At 36.4% G+C, this 20,000-nt stretch overlaps 2 protein-coding genes across 4 annotated transcripts in view; one reads left to right on the top strand and one right to left on the bottom strand.

Moving 5' to 3' along the window:
- Positions 1-20,000, top strand: part of LOC144967540 (protein mono-ADP-ribosyltransferase PARP4-like) — a 58,994-nt gene that overhangs the window by 28,425 nt on the left and 10,569 nt on the right. For all 3 annotated transcript variants that reach the window (XM_078904929.1, XM_078904931.1, XM_078904930.1), the window contains exons 21-31: positions 782-972; positions 2,934-3,033; positions 3,537-3,707; positions 4,722-4,802; positions 5,643-5,723; positions 6,512-6,613; positions 8,652-8,750; positions 9,264-9,425; positions 11,028-11,130; positions 11,659-11,739; positions 15,358-15,504. In XM_078904929.1, coding sequence (XP_078761055.1) covers positions 782-972; positions 2,934-3,033; positions 3,537-3,707; positions 4,722-4,802; positions 5,643-5,723; positions 6,512-6,613; positions 8,652-8,750; positions 9,264-9,425; positions 11,028-11,130; positions 11,659-11,739; positions 15,358-15,504 — 1,318 coding nt within the window. The remainder of the gene's footprint in view (positions 1-781; positions 973-2,933; positions 3,034-3,536; positions 3,708-4,721; positions 4,803-5,642; positions 5,724-6,511; positions 6,614-8,651; positions 8,751-9,263; positions 9,426-11,027; positions 11,131-11,658; positions 11,740-15,357; positions 15,505-20,000) is intronic.
- LOC144967543 (uncharacterized) overlaps positions 15,914-20,000 on the bottom strand; it is an 84,782-nt gene continuing 80,695 nt past the window's right edge. Inside the window, exon 10 of the mRNA XM_078904936.1 lies at positions 15,914-16,382. The gene's annotated coding sequence lies outside the window, so the exon portion shown is untranslated. The remainder of the gene's footprint in view (positions 16,383-20,000) is intronic.

Here is a 20,000-nt window from a genome sequence, read left to right as displayed (position 1 = left end):
AGCCAGGTACTCATTTTACACCTGAGTACAATGAGAAAATGTGAGTAAGGAGCCTTTTCCAAGGACTCAACTATGCACCGAGTGAGGCTCGAACCCAGGACCTTCCGATCCGAAAGCGAGTGTCATACCACTAGACCACGTAGTATCAAAGTGATAGGAAGCTGCCAGGAGTCGTCTTTTCCAAAGATTCTTTGCTATTTATCTTGTTTTTAAGTAATATATTTATGTATTTTGTGGGGCTGTATGGTCTAGTGGTATGACTCTCGCTTTCTGATCGGAAGGTCCTGGGTTCGAGCCTCGCTCGGCGCATAGTTGAGTCCTTGGAGAAGGCTCTTTGCTCACATTCTCTCACCATACTCAGGTGTAAAATGAGTACCTGGTCGTTAACAGCGTTATCTCTGTCCGAATAAATTGTAACATCACTTAACAGGCATCGTGTCCCGTCCTAAATGTTAAATGTTGCTGTTGGCCAGGGACCCTTGTAAAGCACATTAAGTGAATATTGCGCTATATAAAAGCTCATTTTAAAATTAAAAAAAAAATTTCTTAATTGTTTTTTTGTTTTGTTTTTGCTGAATAAGTGTTTTGAACCCAAAACATTCCATGTTTGATATTTTCTTCTTTTTTTTAAGCTGTTATATTCCTTTTTATTTATTTATTCATTTAACATCGTAAAAAGCGCTTTGATGCTTGGAATGGATATTGCACTAATTAAAAAACTCTCTCTTTTTTTTTTTTAATACATTGTGCTTTTTTTTCCCCCCCCCCCCTTCCATGTCAGAATGCGTCAGCGACGCTCGGTAACACAGATGTGTCTCGCCCCTTCCATTCCTTTTTCATGCTGCCCAAGTCTGACAACACACTGAGAAACGTTTTCCTGGTATCAGACGGACACATTACAAGTACAGACGAGGTCCTACGCAATGCTAGCAGAAATGCATCACACACTCGAATGTTTACTTTTGGTGTGAGGTAATTATCCTATAAATAGATGGTCAATTGGCCAAAATACATATAGAAATTAAAAGACTTAAAAGCCCATTACACTCATTAAAAGGGAAAAGCTGACACTATCTACAAGGCCATTGCCACTGGTTAAGGGTCATCGCACGGGCCTCATCATTAGCAGTATATTTTTTTCTATTTTGTAATTTCAACTGCACGAACCCGATTAATTGCACTCTAGCCATATGGTCGGCCTACAATAAATTTTTTTAAAATCTTGAGCATTTATATAGTGCAATAATCACTAAACATGCTCAAAGTACTTTACAAGGGATCCCCAGCAAACAGCAACACTTAACATGTAGAACAAGACATGATGCCTGTTAGGTGACATTACAATTTTTATCCAACAGAGGCAATCCTGTTCATGACCAGGTACTCATTTACACCTGAGTACATTAAAAAAATGTGAGTAAAGAGCCTCACTCATTTTACACCTGAGTACAGTGAGAGAATGTGTGTAAAAAGCTTTTTCCAAGGACTCAACAATGCGCTGCTTAGAGTAGGTCTTGAACCCTGAAACTTCCAATCCGACTGTCATAGCACAAGACCACATAGCCATGTAAATAGCTGTCTGAGAAGATGGGTCATAATTGTACAATTTTGATGAAACATGCGCTTTGTAAATCATATTTATTCAGTTCAGTATGAATGTCTTGGTTAATTTTGATTTTTGTGTGGCTATGTGGTCTAGTGGTGGGACACTTGCTTCTGGACTGGAAGGTCCAGGATTTGAGTCCTGCTCTGAGTGGTGCATTCTCTCACCGTACTCAGGTGTAAAATGAATACTTGGCCATTCACAATGTTGTCTCTGTCCGAAAAAAAAAAACAATTGTAATATCGCCTAACATTCATGTTAAGTTCTGCTGTTTTCTAAGGACCTCTTGTAAAGTGCTTTCAGCACATTTAGTGGATATTAAGTGCATTTGTGCCATTATGATTGAAATGAAAAGGCGCTAAGAGTTGTATATTTATTGAATAGGCACGTTATAAATGATTTGCATTATTATGATAAAAGACTCCGGGTTTTTTTCCAAAATAAATAAAACAACAGGATATTGAATGGAAAAGTAGTCCTTCAGGGCCATGGAGCCGGAGTTTATCCAGGTTTCGATAGCGTGAAACGGACAATAGCAATTGCTTGCTATCCTTTGGATAGGATGCTAGTCTATCGCGAAGTATTTTCTGAATAAATCTAACAAATTCAGCTACCCAATCACTGCTGGGTGGACAATGGGGGGGGGGGGGGGGGGAACTCAGAAAAATATCTTGCTGCACCCGGGACCGATTTTGGTTCCTTTGCATGTGAAGCGAGTGGAAGCTTCAATTTGATAAATGAATACAGATTATGTGGACATTTCGGGTTTTCCCTTTATCGACAGAACACGATGAATGAAACAGTCAAGACGAAATCCGTCTTTCATTCAATTTCCTATTGTTACTTATTTCTTCGAGCTTCAAGAAGCAACATTTTCATTCTCATTACACACCTTGTAGATTGCTAAGTTCTAATGGTATGCTTATTCTGACAGAGGTCCCTCTAAGTCTTTGTTTCACAACAAATCCTTCATAGTGACTGCACACCAGGTTATGGAATTCCCTTTCTTATAATACTTAGAATAGTGAAAATTTAGATACCTTTAAAAAGAAATTGAAAACCGAATTATTTAGAAGAGCGTTTTTTCGACAATTAATGCTTTATGTTTTAATTTAGGGTAGTAATGTTTATGTAAAGAGTTTGCGTATGTGGATGTGAAGAAGTTTCCGTATGGGGTGTACGAGGGTGTAAGAGTTTATGTGTGTAAGCGTGTTATTGTGAATGCTAGTTTATATAGTCTGAGTGACTGTAAAGCGCCATAGAGCACTTGTCAGTGGATTAATGGGCGCTATATAAGTATATTATATTATTAATATTATTCATTCCCCAGCTCGACATGCAACAGTTATTTTCTCAAAGCCTTGGCAAGAGTATCGGGCGGGGCTTACGAGTTCTTCAACAAGGCCACCAAATCAAAGTGGGAACCAAAGGTATTTTCATCTGAATAGTCGTCAGTTTTGGTATTCTAATCTTTTGATTTTGTCTTCATTATCAGGATCATCATCATCATCATCATTATCATCATCATCATCATCATTATCAAAATTTAAATTCTTTATCATCAACATCATCATCATCATCATCATCATCATTGTCATCCTTATCATTATTGTCAAAATTCATCATCTCACTCATCATTATCATCACCACCACCACATCAGTACCATCATCAATTTTATCATTGTTAGTAGATTAACAACTAAATTAGTAAGTCTAAATGGAAAGTGTGATAAAATTGAAAAAAAACAAACACTCTTATCCTTTCATTTAAAGCTACCACCATCATTACCATCAACAAGAGCATCAGTAACCACACTCACTATTATCGCTATATGTACATATTATTATTATTAGTTTCACCATCTCACATATATTTCCATTTACAATTTTCACCACAATCTTCATCATCGTTCTTTATAATATACCATCAAAGGTCAAAGGTCAAATCCACAAGGCGTCCCAACCAGGCCTCACATCAGTGTCAGTGGAGTGGGTCCAATACGACGACAATCTCCCCCCACCCACCCAAGCTCCTTGCCAGATCACCGCCTTGTTTAATGGATCCCGACAGGTCGTCTACGGTTTCGTACCAAATTGCACCATGGTATGTTTTGGATTAAAGAGAAGAAAACATTTTTTAATCATTTTGCAAAATGCTATCCATCTGGCTTTTGATATATAATTGTGTCAGTGCATAATCAGTCGGAAGGTGAAAATTTTGGATTTGCATTTTTTTGCATTTTCTGAAAGAATATAATATGCACACTAGAGCATTTTAATCTTTATTTGAGTAAATCGGGTGATTTTTCATGACGTTATGATCAGATGTATGGGAAAGGTAGCCAGCAACTTTTCTCAAATTTCATACTTTTTTAACTTGACTAACTGTAAAAAATATTTAGAAGTGAAATGAAGCTGTGATATTTCCCAAAGATGTACAAAAAGGGTTGACTCATCTTTGATAAAAATTGACCTTCTAACTAAACTTGGCAATATCTCATTTCAAACCTTTTCACCATCCGACTGATTATGTCATTCACTGTAACAATTTATAAATGTATTTCTACTTATCGAATTTTGCTGCCAATCATCCTGTTAACACCACTTATCGACCGCCCTAGCGATGAATTGTTCTCCCTCAATTCTCTCTGATCAACTTCAGTTTAACATAGTTTCGGAAACATTTGTGTTTTAGCTACTGTTGTTGTTAGGAGTCCCAAAAGCTCAGTTGATAGAGCACCAGCTTCACATGCAAAGGGACTGAGATCAATCCAGGGTGAAATCAAGATTATTTTTCTTGTCCACCCAACATTGATTGTTTAGCTGGGTCTGTTTGATCTGGTAGAAAGTACTTTGCATTAGACTAATGAGCTGTCAAAAAGGTAGCAAACAATTGATATTGTCCGTTTCACACTATAGAAAATGGTATAAACTCCGGTTCCATGGGCCCAATAGCTTTGAGGGACTATTTTAGGATAAGTGTTATTGTTACAATTACTGGTGAGCTTTACTCAAAGTCAGAAGGTCTATGAAAATGGACCTCCGTGTTACAAATTATTATTCTTTCATACATTAAATGTATATTTGCTTTTAGTTCTGTTTGTTTTTGTTTTTTTAGGCCAAATTGACAGCGAAGATTGGTGGTCAAGAAGTCTCCACTGTTGTATCAACATCGGAACTCTCCATCACTGAAGGACTGGTATGGTCATAAATGTTATGTTTCTCAATTTGACTTTGATTTATCTAAGCTATTGATACATAACTATATTTGCCTTTACCTCTAATTCGAACAAGTCTTGAAGTCCAGTGAAGGTTATCCACTTTGATTTTAAACTATTTTTGATTATTGTTGTGAAATCTGCAACTCTACCTAAATATTGAGGTCCATTTGTTCACCTTTTTATTTGTTCATTTATTTATTTATTTATTTATTTATTTATTTGTTCTTTTTTTAAATATTTATTTATTTGTTTATTCACTTATTTATTTATTTATTTGTTTATTTATTTATTTATTTGTTTATTTATTTATTTATTTATGTATTTATTGTTGCATTTTTTCACCAATAAGGAATGTTCTATATTTTTTTTTAACATACCGATTTGTATTTGAGTTTTTTTATCATCAAAGATTCTTGTGCGACTATGTGGTCACGTGGTATGACACTCGCTTTGGGATCGGAAGGTCCTGGGTTCATTTGAGCCTCTCTTTACTCACATTCTCTCACCATATTCAGGTGTAAAATGAGGACCAGGCCGTTAACAGCATTGTCCTGTCTGAAAAAATTGTAATATCGCCTAACAGGCATTCAAGTACTGTCCTACATGTTAAATGTTGCTGTTGGCCAGGGACCCCTTGTAAAGCGCTTTGGCCATGTTTAGTGTATATTGCACTCTATAAAAGTTCAATTTAAAGAGTGAAATAGGTTGGGTGAGACTTGACTTTCCAGATATTAAGGGTTCTTTAGGAAATTACTTACTCTCTGCTGAGTGACATAAATTTTTCAAACTTTCCATCTTTCATCTTTTTTTTTATTCAGATTGTTCATCGTTTGACCGCCAGAGCCATCATCAGAGACTGGGAAGATGGAATGTTGTCGAGTGACAGAACCAATCACGAGGTATGTGTTTTCCAAGTTTTGGTTCGCATTGTAAGCAAGCACATGAACACTACATGGGCATACATGGGTTTAATCCATAAATTACTACCCTAACAAGCGTCATGTCTCGTTCTACATGTTACATGTTACTGTTGGTCAGGGACCATTTGTAAAGCGCTTTGAGTCTAGTTTTGTAGTTTTGTTTTTTTTTCTTTCTGCTTTTCAGATTTTGATTTTGATTTTTTTTTAAACAAAACAAACAAACAAATGAAAAGTATCGGACAAAAATGAATATAACAGTTTTAAAGAAAATAACAAAATGCTGAAGACAGACAGTTTCGGACTCAAAACTCCTCCTCAAATTAACATGAAAATTAGTTAAAACAGTCTCTGTTCCCTAATTTGTTAGATTGTCGTGATATGATTATTTCATAGGGGACCCTGACATTCATTTTTGAACACCCTGACAGGATCAAGCAGGTGGACATATGACCTGCTGAGAAGCAAGTCCATTAAATTATGCCCCAGATTCAATGAGTCCCTCTCCCACACTCCCCACCTTCTTCTCCTCCTCCTCTTCCTTTGATAATATGGTAGATTTTCGAATTTCCAATTTTAACAAAGCATTCTATATTATTATTATTATTATTATTATTATTATTATTATTATTATTATTGTTTGCTTTGCTTCATTACTGATTTTCCTTACTTGATTTGTTGATGGAAATATTATATTCTTGTATTAGTTATATTGGCAATTGCCTAAAAATAAATCTTTGAATTTGAATTTGAATTTTATTAAATTTCAGGTCGCGAAAATGGACCTCAAGGACTTTGTGATCGACATGAGCAAGAAGTACTCCATTGTGACACAGTTTACCAGTTTTATAGCTGTGGAGAAAAGGGACGAGGTAAATAAATGATAAGTACTGGATGAGGTTCCTAACCTCCCATAGTGGGCGGGGATGTACTTACTGTGTCTTCTATCCTCTTGTACCTGGGTGGGGTTCCCAACCTTCCGTAGTGGGCAGGGAGGTACTTGCTTTGTTTTCTATCCCCTTGTATCTGGGTGGGGTTCCCGACCTCCCATAGTGGGCAGGTAGGAACTTGCTTTGTCTTCTATCCCCCTGAATCTGTTTTCCAATTGCTTTCTGTCTTTGTCTTGGAATGAGATTAATTAGTTTTGTCCTGACCCTTGCCAGAGTCCTTGGCTGGGAGGGAAACAGTCGAATGTATAGTTATAGTTTTGGGAAACAATTTTTTTTTCCTTGTAAATCATCTCTCTGTTATGTACTGTTATTTTTTTATTTCAACATATGATTTAACATTTGAGTGTATTCCTCTTGGTGGGGTCTTGTGCTGGTGTCTGGGTGAAACATTTAGGTAATCTCAAACTAAGTACACTGATAGTGTGCTCTTGGAATCTACATCTGTTCCCTATTTGTACCATTCCCCTTTGTCTTACTTTTTCCTCAAGTCCTTTTAATTGTAAATCTAGAATCTTTTCACTATACAATTTTCATCCTTTTTACTGGCGCTGATATGGTCTAAATGTGTTGCAAGTGCTGCAAAACCCTTTAAAACAAAACAAACAAACAAATGAAACGTATCGGACAAAAATGAATATAACATCTTTAAAGACAATAACGAAATGCTTAACACAAATGGTTTCGGACTCAAAACTCTTTCCTCATATTAACGTGAACATTAGTTAAAACAAGAATGCTCCACATAAAATCTAGGTGGTCAGCAAAACAAGTGTTTGCACTACCAATCCGGATAAACGATTGGGGAAATTACCATTTAATCCTTTATTTTTTCAAAATAAACTACAAATAAATATGAATAAATATTCATAAATATAGCGCATTTTCACGGATTTACCACGCTCAATGTGCTTCATATATATATTTCCATTTTATACAGTATCAATCGCCTGTTAGGCATCCTTTTTGTACAAACACTCTTACAATATCAACCACTGTCCATAGCCAAGTACTCATTCACACCTGGGTTGAGTGGGGTAATGTGTGTTATGTGCCTTACACAAGGACATAACATTGGGACCAACAATTTTCCATGATCACCATCACCTATCCGGCCACTGACCACACTTAACATCGCTTGACTTTTGTGACAAGATGATATACCGTACCGAGCCACTGAGCCATAGACTGGTCCATTCAGATCCACTTCTGATTATTTTACCATGTTTTATGCGATCCTCTGATTCAATATGGTACGTACTGTATTGGGTGAGAAAGTTGTTGAAAAGTATATTTAAATTGAGCTTTTATATAGCGCAATATCCACTAAGCATGCTCAAAGCGCTATACAAGGGGTCCCTGGTCAACAGTAACATTTAACATTTAGGACGGGACATGACGACTGTCAGGCGATATTACAATTTTTTGGGACAGAGACAACGCTGTTATCGGCCAGGTACTCATTTTACACCTGAGTACAGTGAGAGATTGTGAGTAAAGAGACTTTTCCAATGACTCAACTATGCACCAAGCGAGGCTCGAACCCAGGACCTTCTGATCCGAAAGCGAGTGTCAAACCACAAGACCACATAGCCACACATTATCATTACAGCATACCAATGCTGTTAACAGGTGAATGTTTCTCCACAAATCATCAAAAATGTGCTCTCTTTGATCTAATTTTTACTATTTGTGTTTTTATATATATATATATATATATAAAATATTATATATATAATAGAGAGAGAGAGAGAGAGAGAGAGAGAGAGAGAGAGAGAGAGAGAGAGAGAAAAAGAGAGAGAGAGAGAGAGAGAGAGAGAGAGAGAGAGAGAGAGAGAGAGAGAGAGAGAGAAAAGCATCTATTTTGATTTCATTAGTTTTAGTTCATGCCCTTTCCCTAGAATTTTTACCAATCTCAAACTCAATTCATCTTTACTTTTGGCTTTTTCCATAACTTCTCCAGGACAAAGCAGACGAACCTCCCAATGGTCCTTCCATGGATGAGTTAGTGAAGAGAGAAAATGTTGATATTCTCGATTACATGGGATGGACCAAAGAACCAGTAAGTTCTCGCAATAGATATATAAAAGATAAAATTTGGCTTTTATAGAGTACAATATCCACTAAACATGCTCAAAGCACTTTACAAAGGTTCCCTGGCCAAACCCAGGACCTTCCGATCTGAAACTGGGTGTCATACTTCTAGATCATATAGCCGCACAATCACAAGATCCACATTGAACCAATGTGGTCTTCTGGTCTGATACTCTCTTTCAGGTCGGAAGGTCCTGGGTTTGAGCCTCGCTCTGTGTATAGATGAGCCCTTGGAAAAAGCTCTTTACTCACATTCTCTCACATTACTCAGGTATAAAATGAGTACCTGACTATTAACAGCATTGTCTGTGTCAAAAAAAAAATTGTGAAATCGCCTAACAGGTGATATGTCTCGTTCATCATGTTACATGTTGCTGTTGGTCAGGGGACCTTTGCAAAGCACTTTGAGCACGTTTAGTGGATATTGCACAAGAAAAAAAACTCAATTTCTATACAAATTGTCTCCATTTATTCTTATCAGGAATTGTTCAAGCTCCCACTTCACATCTTGATAAAAGAGTTGTCTAAGGAAGTGGACAACAATGCGATATCAGAAAAATTCAGAGACCATTTACCCTTTGTGGAGAAGCAGTTCGTGTCCCTGATCGCTGACGAGAAGCAGTTTGCTACATATACTACTGAGGTATGTGTAATGATTGACTTTTATTTATCATCATCATCATCATCATCATCATCATCATCATAGCTTGTTGCTCCAATACCGAACCCACTCCACAGCATCTGTGGAGCAGACTCTTAGGTCATGGTCAGTGCAGCTGGGCCCATCCTGAGCCCATTCTCTGAGGAATTTATTTATAGAACTATTGTATTAATGATCAAAGGAAGATAATCATATAATACTTTCATTGAGTTAGTTTGGTATGAATTATATCCCCTTAAAGACCCATATTCTTTTATGTTAATTATATTTCTTACCAGGGACAAAGCGGCCAAGTGGTTTACTCTTTCCATGCTGAGGCTAGATTTGCATTTTCGTTACAAAATGGCTGACACCTGATTGAGGCAGCATGAGAACGATAAGCTAAGACAAAGCGACATTCAAATTTGGTGCAAAATCTCAATTATAATACCCCCCTAGGGCCAATTGAATGTTCTGATGAAAGAAATGATACCATTGGTTCATTTTATAGTACTTTTGTAGAAAGTAGGTTTGGATTACATTATTATTTTTGCCTTTCAAGACTGGCTGCACTGTGCAGTAGAACAGATTCTGCTCTGGCCACACAGTGCAGCCAATAGCGCTGAAAGAGTTAAGGCATTGCATTGTGACCCTGAAGGTCCCAGGTTCGAGCCCCTCTTCAGGAACTTTCATATTTTTCCCTTGGGAAAGATTATTAACCCCCAATTTGCTCAATTGGACAACATGGGTGATTCTTGTTGACATCAGACATCTTGTTTGATGGATTATCTATATTCCTTCATGGAATGCCTAGATGATATCGTAGTGGAAGGGCATAATAAAAATATAAATATTTGTTACCTATATTGTTAGTATATTGCCCTTGTTATTTCTAGTTGTTTCCCCTTTTTGGGTATGAAAGGAAATGTTTTCAAAAATAAAGTCCTCTTACGTGCTAACCTCAAGTGATACTTCGTCGTCACTTTATTATCAAGAGCCATCCGGCTATTCATAGAGACACATGACAGTAAGCTTAAGAAATTGCTGAGAAGAGAAAAATTTACCCAACGTTTCAAAACGGTATTAAGTTGGGCTGAACCAGATTCTAAAAGGTCAAATTAAAGCTGAACTGGTCAAAAAAATATGAATTATTGGTATTTAGCACTCTAAAATATGATATTCATTCTCAATAAAGCATATAAACTCAACGCAAGTCTGATATTTCTGGCTACAAATTCAGTTTTCAGCATACTAATCATCCCGAATTTATACCGTTTTGAGACATTGGGTCACATATGTCCTTCCGCTCTTTTGAGAGAATAGATTGATGATAATGATGATGATGACGATGATAACGATGATGATGATGATTTTAATGTTAAAGATAATGACGATGATGATGCTGATTCTGCCGCTGCTGCTGCTGCTGCTGATGATGATGATGATGATGATGATGATGATGATTTTAATATTAAAGATAATGACGATGATGATACTAATAATAATGGTGAGGAAGATGATAATGAAGAAGATGATGATGATGACAGCTTTGCCTAATTGTCACCAGTCCATTATTATATTATATTTTTCGATGTTCACTTTCAGAAAATCGCTTCATTTCACAAGTATCTCAGTAACCTTACCACTGCCTACAAACTCAATGATGAAAGTCAGAAGGCAGTGGAATTGGTAGAGAAGATTAACAGTGGTAAGTACGAAAATTAAGTGGAGCAGGCACTGTGATCTTGTGGTCTGACCTTTGGATCGGAAGGTCCTGGTTTCGAATCCTGCTCTGAGTGGCACATTGTTTCATCCTTGGCAAAGGCTCTTTACTCACATTCTCTCACTGTAAAAAGTAGTCCTTCAGAGCCATTCAATTCAAACAATGAAGCCGGAGTTTATCCCGGTTTCTGTAGCGTGAAACCGTGAATAAATGTGACTCATAAATAAGGGAACAACACAAAACAAACGTCATTTCATTTGTCTTTCTCTCCAATTTATTGACTCATTTAAGCACCTCTGGTTTTGGTTTTACTACTCAAGTAATGAGTCACATTTACTCCCTTTGTCTTTCTAATTTATTGACTCATTTAAGCATCTCTGGTTATTGGTTTTACTACTCAAGTAATGTAATTCTGTTCTCATTATTTTGTATCTTTTTTTTTTTTTTAAATCCTTGGACATATTTTAATCATCATTATTTTTTTACTCCATTTTTTTAAATGTCATCCGACAGAGGTGGAGAAAAAGATACCAGAGATGCCAGAAGAAATTAAAACTCGTCTCATGAATATTATTGGTGAACTGTCTTACAAGGGTAATGGTGGTTTTTATTTTTAGAATTTTGTGATTATATTACAAATAAACATGAGTGAGGGGATGTTCACCAACTTTACATGGCCTGATCAAATTATGCATTGTCTGCTTTTAAGTATGATTCTTTCATCTCTTCGTATTTATTAAACGAGTTATTTTTATCATGCCCAATAACACAACGAGCTTGCGGGTATGTGTTATTACAGGATAAAAATATAACGAGTTTAATAAATACAAAGAAATGAAAGAATACATCTATTCCACCCCTACTAGTAAGATTGTTAGATATTTTGTAAACAAATGGTATGGTATTAGTATTTCTATTCACCATAATTTGTATCTTTCTCCATCTGCTTGAATGACAATTTGACCCAAAACTAAAAATGTTGGATTTGTGTTCATGCGCACCAAAAGATTATTTATAATTGCCAATCAGCTGTCTTTTGCACCGTATTTCACACCAATAAAATGTGTGCAAATATTCTGCAATCATTGAATAAATTTTTTATTCAAAGTGTTCAAAGCATTATTCAACGATTACGTATTTACTAAGAAATGACAGGGTTTTCCAATGAGAGGGGTGGAAAAAACCCTTTTTGCCACTCTGGAAATTTCCTGCTTCTGTATTTCAGTCGCAGAGTCCATGATGAGAAAAGTAGAAAATATCCAGGTGTCAGCTGTAGGGCAGTTCCTCAAAGTAAGTGAGCAATAGAGGCAAAATTTATCGCTCAATGAAAAAAAGGAAATGCCGACTGTGAGTCCTACAGATATAAGTGTGCTGCCTCAGCCACTCGGCCAACTCATTAATACTCTTTACTTTTCTGAGATTCAAGAAAGAGCAAAAAGCAGATTTTTATGCTTACTGGGCTTTTGTTTGCTTGTATGCAATGCCAGTGAGATTGTATGCATCTCCATTATGGCTAAGTTGACCGGTAAGATTTGCCTTAGTAAGAATGTAGAGATCTTGCTGGCTAGACATGTTGGTTGCAGTGGGCAAAAAGTTGTTTCTTTTAATATTCAGTGTTTATGTGCAGATATGTGGTCTAGTGGTATGACACTTGCTTTCAGATCGGAAGGTCCTGAGTTCGAGCCTCGCTCAGTGCATAGTTGTGTCCTTGGAAAAGGCTCTTTACTCATATTCTTTCACCGTACTCAGGTGTAAAATGAGTACCTGGCCGTTAACAGCATTGTCTCTGTCGAAAAAAAATGTATTCTTGCCCAACAGGCGTCATGTCTCGTTCAACATGTTACATGTTGCTGTTGGTCAGGGAACCCTTGTAAAGCGGTTTGAGCACATTGCGCTATTTAAAGCTCAAGTTTTTTTACTTATGTTTTGCTGTAGTCATAGTTCTGAAATGGATATCTTTCTCAATTAGTTTATTGCTTTTTCTCTTTCTTAATCATTGTTTTTTTTTAATGTATGATATTACACGCAAGATTGCGCATATTTTTTTTCTAAATCCTCCTTTTTTTTTTTTGGCCTCGTTTTCATCTCTTGATGTTTGCAGCTCTAATTTTAACCTTAATGCATAATGTTGAAGCTGCCATAATACATCAGAGGTGGTCTGCAGCTCATGGGAAGAAGAAGACAAAAGAATATTTGCATTTTTATGTTTTGGAAATCAAATAGAGGTTCACTGTATGTTGGCTGTACTGTCTTTGTCTTTGATGCTGATATTAGCCTTCTTCTTCCAATTAATTGGCAGACTCAGTGTAATCGAAAATTGCTGTCAATAATAATAATAATTTTAATAATAATAATAATAATAATAATAATAATAATAATAATAATAATAATAATATATATAATATAATATAATAATAATAATAATAATAATAATAATAATAATAATAATAATAATAATAATAATAAAAAATAATAATAATAATAATAATAATAATAATAATAATATAATAATAATAATAATAATAATAATATAATAATAATAATAATAATAATAATAATAATAATAATAATAATAATAATAGCAATAATAATAATATTAATAATAATATAATAATAATAATAATAATAATAATAATAATAGCAATAATAATAATAATAATAATAATAATAATAATAATAATAATAATAATAGCAATAATAATAATAATAATAATAGCAATAATAATAATAATAATAATAATAGCAATAATAATAATAATAATAATAATAATAATAATAATAATAAAAATAAAAAGTAGTCCTTCAGAGCCATTCGGCCCATGGAGCCGGAGTTTATCCCAGTTTCTATAGCGTGAAATGGACAATAGCAATTGCTTGCTTTCCTTTGGATAGGACGATAGTCTATCATAAAGTACTTTCCATCAAATCTAACAGACTCAGCTACCCATTCACTGATCGGTGGACAGGGCGGTCAGAAAATAATCTCGACTGCACCCGGGATAGTCCCTTTGCGTGTGAAGCCAGTGCTCTACCAACAGAGCTATCGGGACCCCTAATAGTAATAATAATAATAACAGTAACACATTTAGACTAAGACTTCTTTCAAAGTTGTATGGATTGCAAAGCAACGTTGAGATCCTCGATGCTGCTGGAATGCTATTCAAACCGATGGTTTCCTGGAAAACAGAGTATAGGATGCTATAGACATTTGATTGCGGGATGTTCAAAATTTGGAAATATGATGTTATAGAAGTCATATTTTCATTTGTTGGCTGTGGGTATTACCATCTATTCCCTGGAAAAAAAAGTTATGATTTTGGATCTTTTTCCATGTTCAGCCATGGGATGCCATCCTAAGTTTTTCATGTTGCCTTCTGTGCAGCCTTTGGTGAAAGAATAATTGTTTGCTATGGTGCCAAAAAAATTGAGCTTTTATATAGCGCAATATCCACTAAACATGCTCAAAGCGTTTTACAAGCAGTCCCTGACCAAAAGCAACATGTAGCATGTAGGATGTGGCATGACGCCTGTTAGGCGATATCACAATTTTTCCGACAGAGACAACACTGTTAATGGCCAGGTACTCATTTTACACCTTAGTGTGGTTAGAGAATTTGAGTAAAGAGTCTTTTCCAAGGACTCAGCTATGCGCTGAGCAAGGCTCAAACCCAGGACCCTCCGATCCGAAAGCAAGTGTCATACCACAAGACCACATAGCCGCACAATGGTACATACTTGCAGAAGCCTTCAGAACTTTTTCTCTGCTTTCTTTTTTATTTTTCTGATGTGGTTCCCAAACTTGTGATGATTATTATTTTATTTGCAGAAAACATTGACAAAAGCCCTTTTGGATGATTTTTTATTTATTTATACATTCAAATACCATGCTTTAATTTTACTTTTTATCACCCTGTGTTGGCTTGTGCAATCCTTCCCGATCTATTTTCAAAATTCTATTTACATTACAAATCCATTATTACAACTCTATTCTACTTTCATATCCGATTTCTATAGCATTGCTTGTAACTGCTGTTTATTTTATGAATATTTTGTTATATTTGATGTTTATTTTGTTTTTAATTAGCTTAGTATTTTCATCAATCAGTTCATGACAGTGTATAAATCTGAGCTAATGTAGCGATGAATGATGTGTAACATTACGATAATTTCCAATTAGGATCAATAACGTATATCTTGCATTGTGTGTCTCAGACATTTCTACCTCTAGTGATGAAGATCGGTTTGCTGAAGATGATGATGAGTACACTGAAGAGACATATTATATGGATGCTATCTGTGATGAGATCAGTGATGCTCTTTCCTGCCCAATCAGAGAAAAATCAGAATTGGAAATTTGCGGTAATGCGTACATTTACAAAAACTAAACATGCTCAAAGCGTTTTACAAGCAGTCCCTGACCAAAAGCAACACGTAACATGTAGGATGTGGCATGACGCCTGTTAGGCGATATCACAATTTTTCCGACAGAGACAACACTGTTAATGGCTAGGTACTCATTTTACACCTTAGTGTGGTTAGAGAATTTGAGTAAAGAGTCTTTTCCAAGGACTCAGCTATGCGCCGAGCAAGGCTCAATCCCAGGACCCTCCGATCCGAAAGCAAGTGTCATACCACAAGACCACATAGCCGCACAATGGTACATACGTGCAGAAGCCTTCAGAACTTTTCTCTGCTTTCTTTTTTATTTTTCTGATGTGGTTCCCAAACTTGTGATATATTATTTATTTGCAGAAAACATGACAAAAGCCCTTTTGGATGATTTTTTATTTATTTATACATTCAAATACCATGCTTTAATTTTACTTTTTATCACCCGTGTTGGCTTGTGCAATCCTTCCCAATCTATTTTCAAAATTCTATTTACATTACAAATCCATTATTACAACTCTATTCTACTTTCATATCCGATTTTTATAGCATGCTTGTAACTGCTGTTATTTTATGAATATTTTGTTATATTTGATGTTTATTTTGTTTTAATTAGCTTAGTATTTTCATCAATCAGTTCATGACAGTGTATATATCTGAGCTAATGTAACGATGAATGATGTGTAACATTATGATAAGTTCCAATTAGGATCAATAACGTATATCTTACATTGTGTGCCAGACATTTCTACCTCTAGTGATGAAGATCGTTTGCTGAAGATGATGAGGTACACTGAAGACACATATTATATGGATGCTATCTGTGATGAGATCAGTGATGCTCTTTCCTGCCCAATCAGAGAAAAATCAGAATTGAAATTTGCGGTAATGCGTACATTTATAAAAACTAAACATGCTCAAAGCGTTTTACAAGCAGTCCCTGACCAAAAGCAACACGTAACATGTAGGATGTGGCATGACGCCTGTTAGGCGATATCACAATTTTTCCGACAGAGACAACACTGTTAATGGCTAGGTACTCATTTACACCTTAGTGTGGTTAGAGAATTTGAGTAAAGAGTCTTTCCAAGGACTCAGCTATGCGCCGAGCAAGGCTCAATCCAGGACCTCCGATCCGAAAGCAAGTGTCATACCACAAACCACATAGCCGCACAATGGTACATACGTGCAGAAGCCTTCAGAACTTTTTCTCTGCTTTCTTTTTTTATTTTTCTGATGTGGTTCCCAAACTTGTGATGATTATTATTTTATTTGCAGAAAACATTGACAAAAGCCCTTTTGGATGATTTTTTATTTATTTATACATTCAAATTCCATGCTTTATTTTTACTTTTTATCAACCTGTTCTGGCTATGTGCAATCCTTCCCTATCATTTCTATTACATTCATTTAACTCTATTTATATACATTTTATCATATTTGTAATCCTTATTACAACTCTTACTTTTAATCTGATTTTTATACATTGCTTGTAACTGTTTATTATTCATAGTTATAAATTGGTTATTAGATTTGATGGTTAAATTAATAATTTCTTTCTACAGTATATTAATTTGTTCAACATTCTGACAGGATAAATCTTCTGAAGTATGATAGCGATATATTTTCATTAATATTTTCCTCCAATAAGAAAATCAATGTAATTCATGTGTTCAACACTAATCTTAAGTCTTTACGAATGTGCATAGATACAATACATGTAATATATTGTTTTGATCTGATTGTTTAGTACATATTTCCAATTCAGAGAAAAATTTTCATATAAGAAATTGTTCAATGTTCGTTTCAAATGACCTCTAATCCATAAGTTTCCTGACAAAGGAAAAGCATTAGAAACAATAAATATAAGTATTTTTCATCGTAGTGTTTAGTAGGCCTCATGCCTCATAAAATAGATTTTATGTAGTTATACTGCAGTACGTTGCAAGACATAAACCACATTCCTGACGAAGTGTGATAATAATTAATATATTGCCATCGTATGAGGCACATAGTATATAGTTTTGCATGCATATAACTTTATAAAGATATTAGTATAGTAAGTTAGTAGAGTAGTAGTATAGTAGTAGTAGTAGTAGTAGTAGTAGTAGTAAGTAGAGTAGAGCATAGCATCAGCAGCCATAGTAGTAGTAGTAGTATTGTAGCTAGCAGTAGTAGTAGTGTATAGTAGTAGTAGAATTGTAGTTAGTAATAGTAGTAGTTGTAGCAGTATAGTAGTAGTAGTATAGTAGTAGTAGTAGTATAGTAGTAGTAGTAGTAGTAGTCATAGTAATAGTAGTAGTAGTAGTAGTATAGTTAGTAGTATAGTAGTAGTAGTAGTTGTAGAAGTAGTAGTAGTAGTGGTAGTATTAGTCATAGTAGTAGTAGTAGTCATAGTAGTAGTAGTAGTAGTCATAGTAGTAGTAGTAGAAATAGTAGTAGTAGTAGTAGTAGTAGTAGTAGTAATAGTAGTGGTAGTAGTATTTGTAGTAGTAGTAGTAGTAGTAGTAGTAGTAGTAGTAGTAGTAGTAGTATTAGTAGTAGTTTGGTGGAAGTCGCATTTCATAAAATCTCGTTTAATCTGGACTTATGTCGGTGTGAATGAGATGTAGAAAACGGCAGGGACGCCCTCTCTCTCTCTCTCTCTCTCTCTCTCTCTCTCTCTCTCTCTCTCTCTCTCTCTCTCTCTCTCTCTCTCTCTCTCTCTCTCTCTCTCTCTCTCAATCCCCCCCCCTTTTTTTTTCTCTATCTTACTTTCTGTCTGTCTATCTATCTGTCTTTCTTTCTACACTAACGAAAGAGTGAAAATGGAGAGGCTTCGTATGGGAACAAAACAGATAATGGACGTTTCGGGTACAAACCCTTCGTCAGCACAACAATACACAAATAAACGTGGAAAACAAATAAAATATAATGCAAATAAACTTTTGTCGTCTGTGCTCAATGGTGGTTGGAGTATGAATGAAATGTTAGCGTTGCGTGGGTAGATTGTTGGGTGCCCCAGGGGGGTGATTCGATTGATAAGAAAAGGTCAGCAATGAGGGTTACAGAACCTACCAGAAAATAATGGAAGATAAAAGACATAGTAGTAGTAGTAGTAGTTGTAGTAGTAGTAGCAGTAGCAGTAGTAGTAGTAGTAGTAGTTGAAGCAGTAGTGGCAGCAGTAAGAGCAGCAGTGGTTTTGAATACGGGTACGTTGACATCTAAAAGGCTCAAAGATAGTATAGACTAAGAGGTTGTTGCTCAGCGGGATACGAAGTGGATGTTAGTGGTGGTCAATCCTGGTGTTGAGTCCGCATGGAGTCAGCGTTCCCAACGACTTGATCAGGTGAGTTTCCCTACATTGGCGGGCGGAAGTGTCCAAATGGCAAAAACTAAGCACACACACACACGCACACACACACACACACACACACACACATACACACACACACACATACACACACACACACACACACACACACACCCACATACTGTACATCGCAGTGGTCCTGCGTGCCATCAGGCATTTTGTCGATCATCATCCCTTACTCCAGCAACAGCATTGTGCTCACACTCAACACTTTTGAGTTCAATGATGTATTCTTCCATCAGATCTCAGCTGTTGCGATGGGCACCAAGATGGGTCCCTCATATGCTAACCTCTTCATGGGCTACATTGAGGAAACTTTCTTCTGCCAGTACAGTGGACCTGCCCCTGAGCTGTTCAAAAGGTACATTGACGACTGTTTCGGCATTACGTCATTGACCCACAACCAGTTGAAAGGGTTCATCCTAGCCATGGACTCCTTCCACCCGTCCATAGAGTACACTTTTGAGATTTCAACCTCTGAGGTGAACTTTTTGGACATCATGGCTGTATTGACCAGCATGGGAGTACGGACCACTGTACACTACAAGGAAACGGACAGTCACAGCTACCTGCTCTATCGGTCATCCCATCCGGTTAAGTGCAAAGACTCCATCCCATTCAGTCAGATACTCCGCTTGCGGAGACTCTGTCTAGAAGATGAAGAATTTGCTCTTCAACGTGATCGAATGCTCGATTTCTTTAGGGCACGAGAATATCCCGAAAGGATTCTGCATAAGGCTGTCCGGAGTGCCAGCCTCGTGTCGAGAGAAGCAGCAATGAGGCTTCGCAATGCCAGGAATCAGGAGACGCAGCGTCCCATTTTAGTCCTCACGCATTACCCCCATGCTAATCAGGTTAGGAACATCCTATTGCACAATTATGGGATCCTCGAGGCGGGCGAAGACACCCAAAGAGATTTCTCAGAACCCCCATTGGTAGCATACCAACGGCATCGTAACCTGAGGGATCTCCTTGTCAGAAGCCGCCTGAGCCCATACTCACGGATGGGCCGAAAGCCAGATCATGCATGCGATCCTGATGCAAGACTTGTGGGCACCCGTGGGAGTACGACAGAGTCAGTTTTCCATCAAGATTTGGGACATCAGACTTGCAT

This window comes from Berghia stephanieae, chromosome 3 (genome assembly GCF_034508935.2).
Source record: "Berghia stephanieae isolate SIO BIC M18660-M18661 chromosome 3, UCSD_Bste_1.3, whole genome shotgun sequence".
Classification (NCBI taxonomy): domain Eukaryota; kingdom Metazoa; phylum Mollusca; class Gastropoda; order Nudibranchia; family Aeolidiidae; genus Berghia; species Berghia stephanieae.
This window is presented reverse-complemented; position numbering and strand designations above follow the sequence as displayed.